Genomic DNA, 14,888 nt, shown 5'->3' with positions numbered 1-14,888 from the left:
GTGTAAATCATTAAGGGGGGGGGGGAGGGGGGGGGCGGTATGCAGAATCCTGTAGCTGCCAATGGAAATAAGATACTTATTTCATCGTCTGTCCTTTTCCCGAGGGAATCTCATTCATACTTCTATTCAAACTTGTTCATTGGAGCTTTTAACCCTGCAGAACTAGCATAGTATGTGGGGATTTTTTTGTTTTGTTTTATAATTAGGTACCATACAGTATTTTGCTACAGATTTTTGAAATTTATTCAGCAGTCTTGCTCCCAAAAGAAAAATGTTCTTGTCCAACGTTTACATTCCCCTATTAATGGTTATAGTATCATCATCACGTATTTTTTTTTTTTAAATCCTCTTGATGCTTCATAATTTGTGTAGTCGTCTTCATTTAAAATATGCAACTAAGGGTTGCTTAAAGGTGTTTCATACTCATCTGAAAGCAATCAGTGTAACACAATTACAAGATTCCTGATCAAAGCAGCTTCCTTGATCTCAGTCTCAGGTGTCTATTTTCGAAACAAACTTTCTTGGCAATTAGGTGCAGATATCTACCTAGGCATCATATTAATCTGTTTCTTCTTGTAGCCTTTACGTCAAACTTTTTGATAGTTACATGCATACATGTGTGCATACTCTCCAATATATATGCACTCTTGCCCCCCTTTTGTGGCTTTTTTTCTGGTTTTGTCTGTTTCTCTTCATTTGTCATTTTGTCAGAGGAAAGCAGCACACAAATATCAACATTGAGAGAAACTTCTTTTTTTGAAGTTAACAGTTTTATGTAATCTCCTATTCAGAAAAGGCTTTTTAAAGTGTTTGAAATGGCACTTGCAGAAGTTTGGGGTTGGGTTTTTTTTAATTCTTTATATCTACAAGGTTTGCTATCATTAAGCTTGAGCTCAAAAGTAGTTATTCCAGTTCTGCTGTTAACATTTTTAATATGCTTAAGGCCTAATGAACAGGAAAGTAATTGTGTAACATGCTGATCATCACTTGTCATTTAGAGGGGCTTTAGAACTGGGTGAAGCAATGCAACTAGAGTGCATCCACGATCTATAAAAGTAGACTTTTCACGCCAAATGAGGTCATACAAACTTCAGTGAAGCGTTCTATATCCTAGTTGTAGTTTATTGTCTACTGTAGCATTAGTTTACTATTCTCGGCTTTCAAACAGCTAGAAATATTATCTATCTTCTTTAAGAATGAAACACAGAAAAGTTGGCCTTCTAACCCATGCAGTGACAAAAAATATTCTCTAATCGGACTGATTCATAGTTCTTGTGGCAACCAGGAGATGAATATAAACTTTACTTCAGCTCCCAGCACAGGTATTTTGCATTTTCCCTGTCTGTTGTTGATCTTTTCCCAAATAGTATTGGGGACAGAGGGGGGAAACTGATAAAATTACTAATGCGGAGATCATGCTGGTATTTTGAATTTCATAGTTTAATTTTGCAAATGGTTTGATCAATACAATCAGTTGACTTGATTCCCTCCCTCCCTCCCCCCGCTGAAAGCTGCTCCAATATTTAATTTCACGAAGTCCCCTCTCAGAAATTTCAAAGGATACTTCTTTAGGTGCTTGACTGCCTTGCCTTGTCTATTTGCTCTTATTTTGCATGCAAGATAGAGCCAGAAGCCTTTTTTCTCATTGTGTACACATAGTGTTAATGGATCTGCTCTGCCTGTATTGCCTCATTACTGGAAACAGCTCAAAACACAGAAGTCTTTCAGTGTATGCAAATAAGGCAGAATCATCTACCTGAGAGTTAATATTCTCTACTTTTAAGTGTATTCTAAATCTAATGTTTGTATTTAGAGCATAACATCCTGTTCTCTTTTTTATGGGCAAAAAGCTAAGCAGGCTCAGGCAGCTGTTTGATGTTGGCTTCAAGTGTTATTAATTTCATATTCTATTATTCTTTTCACTGTAGCACAAGTGAAGCTGATGTGGAGGCTGTCATGGATAAGTTGTTTGATGAGCTGGCTCAGAAACAAAATGATTGTACGTAAGTTAATTTCTCTTGAAAGAGAATACATTTAGAACACAATGCCCAATCTCCACTGACCAATTAATAAGTTCCATTGCTGTATATGGGTTGATGCCACACTCAAGTGGCAGTCATTGTATCAGCATTTTGTCTAATTTATGTGTTGAATCATGTGCTATTATTCATCAAGCTATGCATTTCCTATCTGTAAGAGATGAATTTTATAGTAATTATCCAGAGAAGATTGAGTCTTTGTTCATGTTCCCATAGTAACTAGACCAAGGATTCTAAAAGTGCAAGGCAGAGAGCTGAGGCTGAATAAAGCGTGTGGAACCATTGCAGACTTCACGTTTGAAGAGCTGTGCGACAGAGTGAGTACCCAGTCAAATCTAGATCAGTTAACGCTCAGACTTTTCACAGTTTAAAAAAAAAAACCCAAACAGTGCTATTTTCCCAAGTTGTGCTAAATTAAAGGGGCTTTTTTTTAACTTGGCAGGAAGATTTTGGATTTAACAGAAAAAAAAAAAAAAACCCCAAACCAAAACTCCCTAAAAGAACTATAATAATTTTCTTTTTGATAATACAGTAAATTCACTCTTACGTGTATCACAGATTGTCTTCAAAAATCCTAATACAGTATGTGGCTGGGCTAACATCATTGCTGGAATATTAGTAGTCACAACATATCAATATGTAAATAGCATTCAAATACTGTTCTTAAAATCCAGCGTTTAAGTTGCTACTCAAGCAAAGGAGTAGTAATCCTGGCACCACTTGAGTAAAGCTGTTGTTGCATGCCTTAGTTGTGACTAGCTGTGCAAGGGCTGTTTAGTCGAACGCCTTCACAAAATTTGCCAAATTTTGCTAAATACTGCCAAATTCTCTAGTAAACATGTGGGGTGCGATTCCTGAAAAGCTCTCTTTGTATATGACTGCCGTGGGTTTGAAGACAGTCCCCCAGAAGTTGCATTGTACTTCAGTGACCTCTCTGCTGAAGTTATTGCTGAATGATCACAACTATGAACTGGGTCGATAGCACCTTCGATTCAGGATGCTGACCAGTCCTTTGGTTATATCATTATGTTTTCATTTCCTTGTGGCTACCAAGTTAATAACTCTTTGGACAGAAGTTTCACTGGTTATGTTTCAGACTGTAGACAAAACCAGCCTAGCCATTTGTGAGAATGGAGGTTTGCCATGGGTGGAATCACTTGCTTTTCACTGAAAGTTTTGAGACTTTTTCTTCATTGTGCCTCTTAGTGTATCAGGAAACTGTGCTGTCAGCAGACACTTGTAAAATTCTTCAGCCCAGTGAATGCCTTATGTACTTAAATAGGATGACAAATTGCTTCTAAGGAGATCTGCTCTGCTAGCTCACATGGCCGCGGCCACTACCTTGGGTCTGAAGGTTCTGATCCTGTTGAAGAATTATGTGACGTTCAGATTGTCTTGGCATAACAGAGCTGAGGTGCTTGGTTTGCTCTCCAAACAAGTAAAGAGAATCTTTATGAAATGTTAAACATCATTTAACGGTATTGTCCTTATGTTGATCACCCAGGACTTGGGAAGTATGCTGTCTCAATTCAGTTACATTCTGCAGATGTGTTATGATAGTCTCTAATGAAATAATCACATGCTTAAAACTAAAACAACATGGCAGACAATAAATGCCTTTTTTTAAAAAAAAGCTTCCTTGGTCATTGTTCATTTCCTTTGCATATGCCTGCATTTGTTTCTACCTTTAATTGTTACATACAATTGTTTATTTTGCCATGATTTTTCTTTTCAGATCACTGATGTACCTTCATAAATTTTGCATTAGTGTATTGGTAAGGTGGTATCACTGTGCTTACCTCATAGAGAAGTATAGTCATGAACTTCAGAATCGTCCATTAAATTTGGATGAATGGCTTGAGTTGCCTCTCATACAATATTTGTCACGAATGTAAAGTTTTACAGCGCTTCATAGCAATAGTAAAAAATTGCCATCAGTATAAGCTGCATTTAAGACTTTGCCTGCCCTGTTGCTCTGTTTGCCAGCCCAGTTGCCTTTAAAATCTGCTGAAATGCAAAAGAAGAATTTGGTTGTCAAACCATGAAACAGTGTTCCTTTTTCTCATTAAATCTTTTAATTCTTCAATGGAAAAATTTATACATGCAGTATCTTTTTTTAACAGTCAGAATGGGAATTCATTCCCACTGATGGCACAGAAGAAAGGGAAAAATGGGTAGGATCCAGAAGAGCGTACTGGTGGTTTGTAGCCAAAAAACTCCCACAAAGTCAGGAGATACTCAACATGACAGGAGGCATAAGGTGATTCATATATATTCCAGTAAGCTGGCTAATAGTGGGAACTCTTTGTGGTGGGTTAAAGCAGACATCTGTAGGAGACATAGCTACAAGGTATTTGGTACCGCTTGTGGTTCCCAATAGTAGATAAGTTGACAGGCATCTTGAGTGCAACTATTAAGAAAAAGAAAACTAGGAGGCCAAGAAAGATGTAGTAAAAGGAAGATCCATAAAAGAAAATACTGGAGGGGAATTTGTTGGCTTTGGCTAGAGTGAATCTGCAGGTTTCTTTGTGCAGGACATGGGGACAAAGTCCCATGGGAAGGCAGATTGTATGTAGGGACGCGGGGTGGGGGATCTTCCCAGCTGGAGCCTGTAGCAACCAAGAAGGGACTTAACTGACAGTCCAAGCAAAGCATCCCAGGTAGATAAATGCAATCTAAAGTTGGTGTTGTAGGAGCCAGTTAAACTTAGGACGGAATTGAAAACAAGATTTGCAATTGGTTTTTTATCAGTGATAACGACCTGGTGAAGCATCATAAATAGGAAATTCTCATTAATGGGGAAAAATGAGATATACTTGATATTATTGAAACCTTTTGGGACAATTTATAAAATAAGAGTGTGAAATCGGTGCTTACAGCCTACTTAAGGACAGAGTGGCTAAAAGAGGTGGAGGGCAGTATGCAACGTTAAAGACACTGCTACCTGCCTTAAAGTTAATTAATACAAGGATCTTGAATACATATCAATCAATCTACTAATTAACAAACCCAAGAGGGTACTACTCATAGGGGTCTGTTGCAGACAGAGAATGAGATGCATTGCTTCTTGAGCACTTGGCTGTAAAAAGCATATTAAGAAAAAATACCATTGTATGGGAAGCTTATGCTGTAGATGAAATGCAGAAAATGGTAAAATGTAATTAGCCTGAAAATTGCAAATGATAATTTTCTAGCATAAAATGTACTACATCCAGTACAAGGTCGTTTGGTTTGAGCAGCTTGATGGGAGCTTACAGTGATGAATTCATCTAGAAATTTGTGTGGCGTAGGGACAATCTTCTCCATAATTTTCTAACATTCAGTCTAACCAAAAGATACTTCCAAACAGTGAAATTACATATTTGAGTGTTCAGGAAGAGTAATTTTCAAAAGCAAAAGGGAAGTATGACCAAAACTAACTGGTAAGGGAAGTGTAAACAACAAAAAAAAAAGAACAAGGACTTTTTGAGGAAGAAGGTAGTAAAAGTATGTCCTGTATCAATGTCAAGACAGAATCAAAGTGTAGATTGAATGGCAACTTGTTATGAAGTCTGGGCAAATTAAAAAGAAACAAAAGGTCATGGGCAAATATCATGTCTGCTCAGCTGTAAGACTTTTTGTTGTTGTTAAGAAAATGGGAGTTTTGATATGATTTATATTACCTGAATGTTACTGGCTTATTCTTAGCTGGAGATGGCTGAACTTTTCATAATAATGTGGAAAAAGCAAAAGGTTTTGCAAAAAATACTTGTTCTAGGTGAAGCAGGGTGGAATATTTGTTTCGCTAAAGGATAGTAAAATGCCCCATGCGAGGCGCTTTGCCTACAGTGCTGTGGACTGGTTTATAATCTGCACCAACACACCTGATACCGTGGGAAACCAGTCTGTTAATAGTTATAGTATGCTAAAAATAGTCTGTGAGTACATTTTGAGTCATTGGAGTCCTGCAAAACTAGACTGAGATCTTTGACTAGCTTTTTATTTTTGATAAATGTGGGAGTGCAAGAAAAATTCCATGGCACTGGAAGAGTGCTATTATGTGCCAACATTAAAAAAACCAAACAAAACACTCACACACATGATAACTTGCAAAACTGCAGGCTGTCAGTCAGATTTTAGTCCAGAAAGGGTAATGGTAAAGCTGGTTCTGGATTCACACAGTAGGGAACTACAGAATAGAAATGAAATGAATTCTAGTCTCCCTGATTTTGTGGAAAAGGCTGAGTTTTGTAGATGCTGTTCTTACTAAGAAATTGGCATTATGCAGTGTCAAGAAAGTACATTAAATGGATTGAGAAGCTAGTTAGCTAACATATAAAAAGAATTATTACTGAAGGATTGTTGTTGAGTGTAGCATTTTTAATGAGCACATTTTTATACCAAGCCCAGTACAACTGTTTTTTTTCCCCCAGCAGTTTTGGATGTAACATAAATACTAATATGAATTTGCTGTAAATACAAAGAGTGGTGCTTGGCGGGGCAGGGTGGGAGGCAAAGCAATGAAAGCAGGGATGCTGTGTGCAACAATTTATTTCTCAGCAGAATTGAGATTTTGGGGAGGAGGGAGAGAGTTTGGTTTATTTTGGCTTTTTTTTTTAATCTAAGCAAACAGAATTTTACATCTAGAAATTTGGAATACAAATCATACCTACAGGAGGAGAAGGCTGTGTCCTAGACGTGATGACTTGGAAATAGGTTTAAGCATTGTAATGGACGAGCAGCTCAAAAGAAGTTCTCAAAAGAGTATATAGACCTAACTTCATCTGGGATGGGTAGGGTGGAAATAAACAGGAGGGCAGAAAGATTGTTTTAATTTTGAAAACATCTCAGACTGATGGCAGAATGTTACGTGTGGTTTTGACATCAGAATTTTAGAAAAGACATTGAAAAACCTGAAGAGGCTGTTAAAAAAGCCACAGACTGTTCGAGCTGGAGAATTTGTGCCTTCAGATGACAGACTTACAGTTCACTTTGGTCAGTTTACCAAAAAGAGGACTGGGAGATGATTTTATAATGTAATGCTATCTTCATAGGAAAAAAATAAAGGTATTAGCGGGCTCCTAAGTCTGGTAGAAAACAGTATCATGAAAAACAGACTATAGAGAGATTCAGATTTAAAAAAGAAGCAGCAGCACATATTCACACATTTGAAACAGTGAAGGAAGCGGCAGAGCCTATTTGTACTGTGTTTTGGGTCAGAACTGGCTGTCATTTTAGGAAGAGGTGTTTGTGTTTGAGCTAAGTACTAGTTCTTAGGCTTTTAGCTGTCTCTAAAATTCAGGAAATTGGAGGATCTCACAACCTCTTTTTGGTCTTAAACTGTCTGAAACTAGGGACGTGAGAGTCAGGGTCCCCGCTGCCTGTTGGCAACTGTCTTGCTGCACCCGTGTGTGCAGTGAACAAGTTCAGCAGCCAGCAGCAGAACGTGCCCATCTCGAGGAGGTAACCTGCACGCAGCTCCCTCGTGCTTTGGGGAGTAGGCAATACTTAGTCTACTATCAGTCTGTGCACTGAGTTCAGACTGCGTTTTCCAAGACTTGTAACTTGGATTTGAGCGGGGTTTCACAGGACGTGTATAAGACGTTTCCCCGATACCAAGCAACCTTTCTTACAAATTTGACATTCCTGGTCCACAGCATGGAAGCATTACAACTTCTCACTGAGCCACTGCTAAAGGAAAGTCTAATTTGAGAAGCAAGGTCTGTAATAGCCTTACTCTCAGAAATACAGTAATTGACCGAAACGTTTACAAATAAATATTCATTCACCCACACAGATGCATGTTCATATGAAGTCAGTCTGAGGCATCCATTCAGAATGGGAAAGTTTCAAGATGAAAACTAGTTTCATACTGGGAGGTGGATATCAACTCTGTTTAGACTTCTGTTTACATGTTCCCATCTAGTAAATAGAAGGTAGCAAGGGTTTTTTGTGTGTGTGTGAAAACGTTTACATTGTCAACATCTTCTGACAGAACAACTCAAAATACCATATAATTTGATTTAGTTAATGCAATTAACTTCGGTTAAACTTACCTTCTTTGTTACATTTGGTTCAAAATTCCAAAAACATTATTTAATTGAAGGTGGAAGGTTAGGTGAGTGTAATGAAGGGAATCAGTTGGTTTGGGAAGTTATTTTTGATTACACTGAATTGTTGCAATACTATCTTGGAGCTGCAACATCATTTTTTTGTTTTCTGAAATCGGTGTATACCATTGCTCATGTGCTTCTCGATAATCATCGTGGCATGAGTGGACAACATTGTACTCAAAACTTGGTGAATTAGTTCCTTTGGCAATCCATAACCCGTAATGGTTCCAGAAAGACGAATTTTAAGTTTTGCAAGGGTCAACGTGTGAAAGGACGGATGCTTTTGTTATGTTGGAGAAATAGCTTACCACCCAAATGACTCTGCTTTCACATCATTGCAACAATCTTGTCTTCTGGTCTGGTCTTGGGTAGCTGTTACAGTCCAGTCCAGATGGATAAACGTCCAGACCTAAAACTCTATTTACGTTTGTTCGTGTAGGATTAAAGAGATGTGTTTGAAATCACTCAGACGATTACTTAGTAACTTTTGTAATACAATATTTCATATGAACAGTCTGTAAAACTTTTTGAAATTCAGTGATGTTTCCTTTGAAAGAAAATAAAAATTCTGTTTGAAAGGGAAATATTAAAAGATTTTCCACTCTGTTATCACATGATTTCATGAAATGTCAGCCAATGCATAATAGATTAAAATAGCAAATCAGCAATTGGTAACTTTACACCATTTGAAACATATCCTAGCTTTAAGCAGACTTCAAAATAGCTGCTTTTGTAATTAATACCTGAAGGCCTTGGGAGATAGAGTTGGTGCCCTTCTAGCGTTACAGTCTTTTGTTTCTTGTTTCATGTGTCAGCATCAAATTTTTTCATGTGAAGAATGTAAGGAGTTATTTCTGTCTAAAATAATGCATCGGATATTGGTAACTACCAGTTGTCCATTAATGTTTATAAAAATAAAATACAGAGAATATTTTGTATGCAATGCTGATGTGACATGCAGTTGACTTGGTAGAAACCATCTTGTTACATTATTGTGTGTATCAATTTTTAAATCATAGTTTCCCAGTTGAGGAAAATCCCAAGTTTCAGCTAATTTAGTTAATATCAAATCCATACTCTTAGCTTTTTTGCTTTACTGGCTATGTGAACACATGGAAAACTAAAAAATGCTGGATGAGAGGATATTGATCTATTTTAGTTGCTTTAGAGCAAAATGAGAAGCAGTTTTTCAGATCTAACACACCAGGGTGTATGTGGCGGTGTGGCACATGGTAGCGTTTGTCATGGCTTGAAAGTAGTTACCTACTCAATAGAATGGAGCCCTGTAAACATGCTTCTCCAGTGTAATCGTCTAGGAGAACTGTGCTTGGTTTTCATCAAAATGTTTGTTATCATACCATCTTTTCTAAGGCCCCATAAAATGAACAAATGTAGCCAGAGAAGGCTGGGAAAGGCACCAAGCAGAATACCAACATATAGTTTCTGAATTTTAATGCTAATGTTAACTTCCCCCTTGTGGCCTTTAATTAATTTCTTCCTGTCAGTTTCTCCATCTATACAGTGAGGGATACCTTTACCAATGGAGTTAAACTGTTGCAAAACATAATTAGTGAAGTTTTTCATTGAGTTAGTGTGTGAATGAAACATTGCCACGATAGTGGATTCTAAGGAGCTGGGTCTTGACAAGCAAATACAGTTTATAATTGTCCTTGACAAATTCTAGAAGGCTTTTTGGGTGGTCAGATGTGATAACTTGAACATGTTTATAAAAACCTTCTTTTTCCTTATCCCTCTTCTCAGTAGTTATATGTATATCCAAAGTTCAGAAGAAAATACTTTTAAAAATAAAATGTGCATATTCACTTGATTTTAAAATCTCGATATCCTAAACTAGCAATCATGTAAATGTAAGTCTTACTGTCTCATCAGAGTGGTTTCATTTCTCTGTGTTTATGCATGAAGGTCAGTGTTCATTATGCCTTAGGAAACCACCCTCTGGCAGTCCTCTTTCTTCACTTTCCTTTTAAAATTTTGTTTAAAAACTGGTAATTGTGACAGTTTGGCTTGAGTCTTGATCTGGTATAAATAATGTAGACCACAGTGTACTTTATGTAATCTTCTGAGGCGCAAAGGGACCATGGAGATACAGTTTTCCTCACAAATATTATCTTTTAAAGTCTTCCTCTCACTTGTGCATAGCAACTACTGCCCTCTGCTGGGAATACTGACTTTTTAGTGTACTCAAACACGTTTTAGCCTTTATTCTTTAGAGGTTGAATAACTTTGTTTCACGGATCCTATAGTCTTTTCATTAGATAATTAAATATAAATTTCATCCAACTGCCAAGTACCAACGAACATAGTGTCTTAACATGATAGTAAAGTATATCTATAAAACTGATTTTGTGGATGGGTAAACTAAAGAACACGCAGTCATGTTAAATGCAAAAGGTTTAATACAGAAATGCATGGAAGCTCATAAACAACAAGTCACAGGTACCTGGGAAAGTGTATCAGCAAAGTATTGCCATATGTGTATCCTATTCCTATATTCACCCTAGACAACTGCTTCTAGCTACTCTTAGAGGATATGGGGCTAGATGAATCTGTGGGGTTTGTTATTTTTAAGTAATTTATATAAGGTCATGTTTTCAGTTTGAGCTGGAAAACAGCAAGGGAACTTGGGTTACTAACCATTAGCAAACATGCTACAGCATAACAAAGCTAAGAGATATTAAATTTATTTTATGTTGTAAAAGGTTATCTTACTGTGATTTTTTCCTAGAAGTTGCTTAGTGTTTCTGTAATTGGCAAAATACAGTATTTGTGTAGATTAAGACAACAAAGAGTGGCGAACAGTTTCTGTTAGGTTGGTGTTTCTTGGCAATGGGTGCACTCTACAGACCAGGAGGAGGATGTGGTTCCTAACTTGAATAGCTTGCACTTCAAAACAAAAGATGTAACGAAGCTTTAAAAAAAAAAAAAAAAAAAGTCATCATTTTCAAAGGCAACCTGCGATTTAGGAATGCAAGTGTCTGTCTTTAAGTCAATTGTATGTCTCCCCTACATGATGACACAACTCAGCTGCATTTGCAGTTTAATGATTCTGAACCATTTTGAGGGAATTACCTTCATTAAAAACTGCTAAGTGTATCCACTCTATAATTTGGCGTCGTCTTTAGGATTGTCGGGTGTAGTTGTAAGTAAACATACCATGAAGTTGTTCAGAAGTGAGCACTATTTTCAGTAACTTTTTAGAATCATAGTTTTCTTTAGTTTGATTTTGATCTTAGTTTTATTCCCAGCAGGAGATTAACTTTTGCAGCTTAAGCTCTGGACTGAGTGTCTGTCTTTCATTAGCCACATTCGCTTTAAAAATTTAATCAGTTTCTATACCCCCCAAAAAAGTTGCCTTATCTAACTCACAAATATGTTTTATAAAATACACTTAAGAAACTTATTTCAGGGGAAAATACTGTAATGTAGTAATATTGTTAGTCAAACCTCCTTTCTGTTTTATACCTCATTTTATGTGTATTAGGGCTTAATTTTAGAAAGCACTCCCTTCAGTGAAAGCTGCATAAACCTTAAGGTTTTAGATCCTGTACTTTATAGACCAGGGAATACACAAAGACAAGATTTTTGAAGCTGATTGTAGTTTTAAGGGTTTGCCCTTTTAATTCAAATTTTAGTTTCTTAAATGCCTTTTTTTTTTTTAAAAAAAAAAAAGCTTTGTTGACCATGGTTTTGAAATTTTAATAGTAAGTGCCAATATTTGAATAGACCTATAAATAGAATGACCTATAAAGCTAATTCCCATAATTTCTAGGTTCTTCTGAACATCTAAAAAATCACAATATCACTTGAATTGTGATCTAGTAGCTTATTTAAGGGGAACTTCCATGTAATTTTGATGTATATACCCTTCTTCCTTATGGCCTTTTGCGTTTTACCTGCTTATATCTGTTGAAATTGTTTGTAGGCTTGTTTGCTTATTGCACAAAGCAACAGAAACTTTTTTTTAATGCCTTAACTATTTTTGGAGACCTTTTCATTGACAAATGCCATACTTTGGAGTTGGAACTGGAAATTTGGCAGTGAGGACTTTGAGAGCAGAAGCATGCCTTTCGCTGTTCCGTCGGTCCGTAGCCAGCTTTGGCCAGCTAATAGGTCTTTGAGACATCTCACTTCTTGTAGGTTCAGTATGGATGTCTGTCACTATTTAGTAGATAAGCTCTCTTAAGGTAGGAGTGATTGTGCTGAATGATGAATGAACATAGGAGCGTGCTCTAGTGAGACTGATGTTTCAGCTCAGTTCGGATAAGATGGGGAAATGGGCAAATATCAATGACTAACACAGTATTTATCTGTGTGCAAGACAATGAATTCAAGCAGAGCAGGTGCAGAAAAGGTGTACTTGGGAGAGTCTAGGCTAGAATGGTATGCATGTTCTTTCCATGAGAGAAAAAAAAAACAAAAAAAGAAATGCGAGAACCTCATCCACATCAATCACCCCGAATAAAGACCAAGAATGGAAAAGCACTATTTCAGTTAGTAGCAGCACTGTCACACATGAATATAAAATTGTTTATGAATACAAAAAAAAAAGCTGGAAGTTACAAGCATCTTAATAAACTTTCCACTATGAGAAATGTGACTAAAAAACTTTTGCTGTAAGATCAAGCAAAATCAGTTCTTACCAGGATTCTGTGATGAGGTAACCTGAGATAGCAGGGGGCTGTACTTGATCCAGAAAATATCTTTTACCCTAGGGTTTACAGATCTCAGATTCCTGCTCTACTGATCATCCATGTGGGTGTCAAAGCTGGAAAACAACTTAGACAAAGGATGTGCAGTAGGTATAAGATAAGGTGCTATCAACACCAAAATGCAGTTAGGAAATCCCAGAATGACTGTTGCTTGTGTTACCTGAGTTTTTTCCCTCCTTCAGTAATAATCATTGCTATATGATATTGTAATTACATGATCACATACAGCTGAATGCTGCCTTGCATAATTGGCTTCTGTCATAGTGTGCACCAGACTTGGTGCACGATACTATTCTTATTTAAAAACAACAACAACAAAAAAAAACCAACCAAACCCCTACCTTTTCACTGTTGGCAATTGTAATCTTAATTTTCTGGACATTGTTCTTGAGGCACTGTCATGGCTCTAACTGAAGTCAGTGGGCATTGTACTTGGAATTGGTAGTGTTCATGAAACCTGAAAAGTCAACTTCCAGAGGTCCTTAACCTGACATTAAGAGCTCACATAGGCTTTTAATGTTAATTTCTCTGTCTTCTGTTTGTAAAATGGAGAGAGTATCACTTTCTTGATTCACAGCTGTAGTTGTGGAGGTAAACATCACTGCAGATGAAGTACGTAGCTGTTGTGGTAACAAAAGCCGAAGAAGAAATGCGTAATTCTTCTTCTACACAAGCATTTGAAAAGGCCATGAAAAATGAGATCTTGTGACACAGGAGAAATGAGGACAAAACATGTATTGATAATTGTGCATTATATGAGAACCACTGTTCTGCATACTGGGTAGGGCAAGGGTCCTGGGAGAGGGGGAATTAATGTAAGTTAATGTAAGTCAAGACTATAGCATATATCCAAGACATAAAGATTAAGGGTGCACAGGCAACTGCTGTCTAACGTCTGTGTCTGACTGTTCAGCTTTAATAATGTTTTTAAAATGTAGCTTTCATTTGTGTGACTACTGCTGGAAACATCATTGGTCTGGGTTTTTTTTTGTGTCCTCCCTCTTAGTAACTAAAACATACATTAAAGAACATTTTAAAAGAAAGAATAATAAATCAGTTAGTGAATATTTTAACAAACAAGCTGTATAGCCTTATGTCAGGTTGTGTTCAAACAAGTTAAAATACTGATTTTAAAGTTGCAGGCCAACTCATAAGACTCAGTTAGGAAGCTCCAAAACAAAACTTTATGTTATTTTAATCTTACCTCAGTATGCCCTCTGATGTGATCTTTAATTACACAGTGACATGCGGGTTTTTTTTTCCACCAGAAGCCTTCAGTAAAATTTGATAAGAAACTGCCTTCTTCATTAAATTCTCAGTTTATTAATAATGCTTCAAATGAACATCGCATCTTTGCCTGTAACTTACAGAGCTTTCCAATAGATTTGCACTGTCATCAGTGTCTTTAAATTTTAGTTAGCCATGCCCTAACTATCTTAGATTTTTATTTAAACTTCAGCATGCAGCTGCATCACAGATCATGCCTTAGGGTTTTCTGTTCCTTTCTTGAATTACGATTTTGAAATATTACTTCAGTGCTCTGTTTTATCAGCCCTGCTAGTGATAGAGTGTGGCTCCTTTGGAAACAACAGAAAGAGCTCTGTAATTTTTTTGTTATTGCTTAATGTTGAAGTTGTAAATATTACCTAGTCTTAAACTGTATTTTGGTTTTAGGAAGTTTTGGAGTGTTGGAGTGTCTCCACTAAATTGTAGTTATTGTCAATCACAACTCTTCAGGATGTTATTGGAACTGGCCCTGGAATATCTTCCAACATAAACAAAAATAAATTTTCTCTTGAGATGAAATATCTTCTAACATATGTAAAGTGTTCTGTATTCTTCAGACAATCTCTAAAAGATGAGCTACTTTGTCACTGATGAGTCAACGAACAAGAAGGATGCTTTATACTTTAATTAAATGGAATATATAATAGGAACAGGAGACAGCTAACTCTTAAAACAGCCCGCAGAGAGCTCCAAATAATAAACATCCTACTTGAACTGAGATGATGATAGCTGAAAATGCA

The 14,888-nt window shown here is 36.8% G+C and overlaps 1 protein-coding gene across 1 annotated transcript in view; it reads left to right on the top strand.

Moving 5' to 3' along the window:
- Positions 1–14,888, top strand: part of AFG1L (AFG1 like ATPase) — a 75,576-nt gene that overhangs the window by 53,413 nt on the left and 7,275 nt on the right. The window contains exons 9-10 of the mRNA XM_075707009.1: positions 1,929–1,999; positions 2,256–2,356. Coding sequence (XP_075563124.1) covers positions 1,929–1,999; positions 2,256–2,356 — 172 coding nt within the window. The remainder of the gene's footprint in view (positions 1–1,928; positions 2,000–2,255; positions 2,357–14,888) is intronic.

This window comes from Pelecanus crispus, chromosome 3 (genome assembly GCF_030463565.1).
Source record: "Pelecanus crispus isolate bPelCri1 chromosome 3, bPelCri1.pri, whole genome shotgun sequence".
NCBI lineage: Eukaryota > Metazoa > Chordata > Aves > Pelecaniformes > Pelecanidae > Pelecanus > Pelecanus crispus.
This window is presented reverse-complemented; position numbering and strand designations above follow the sequence as displayed.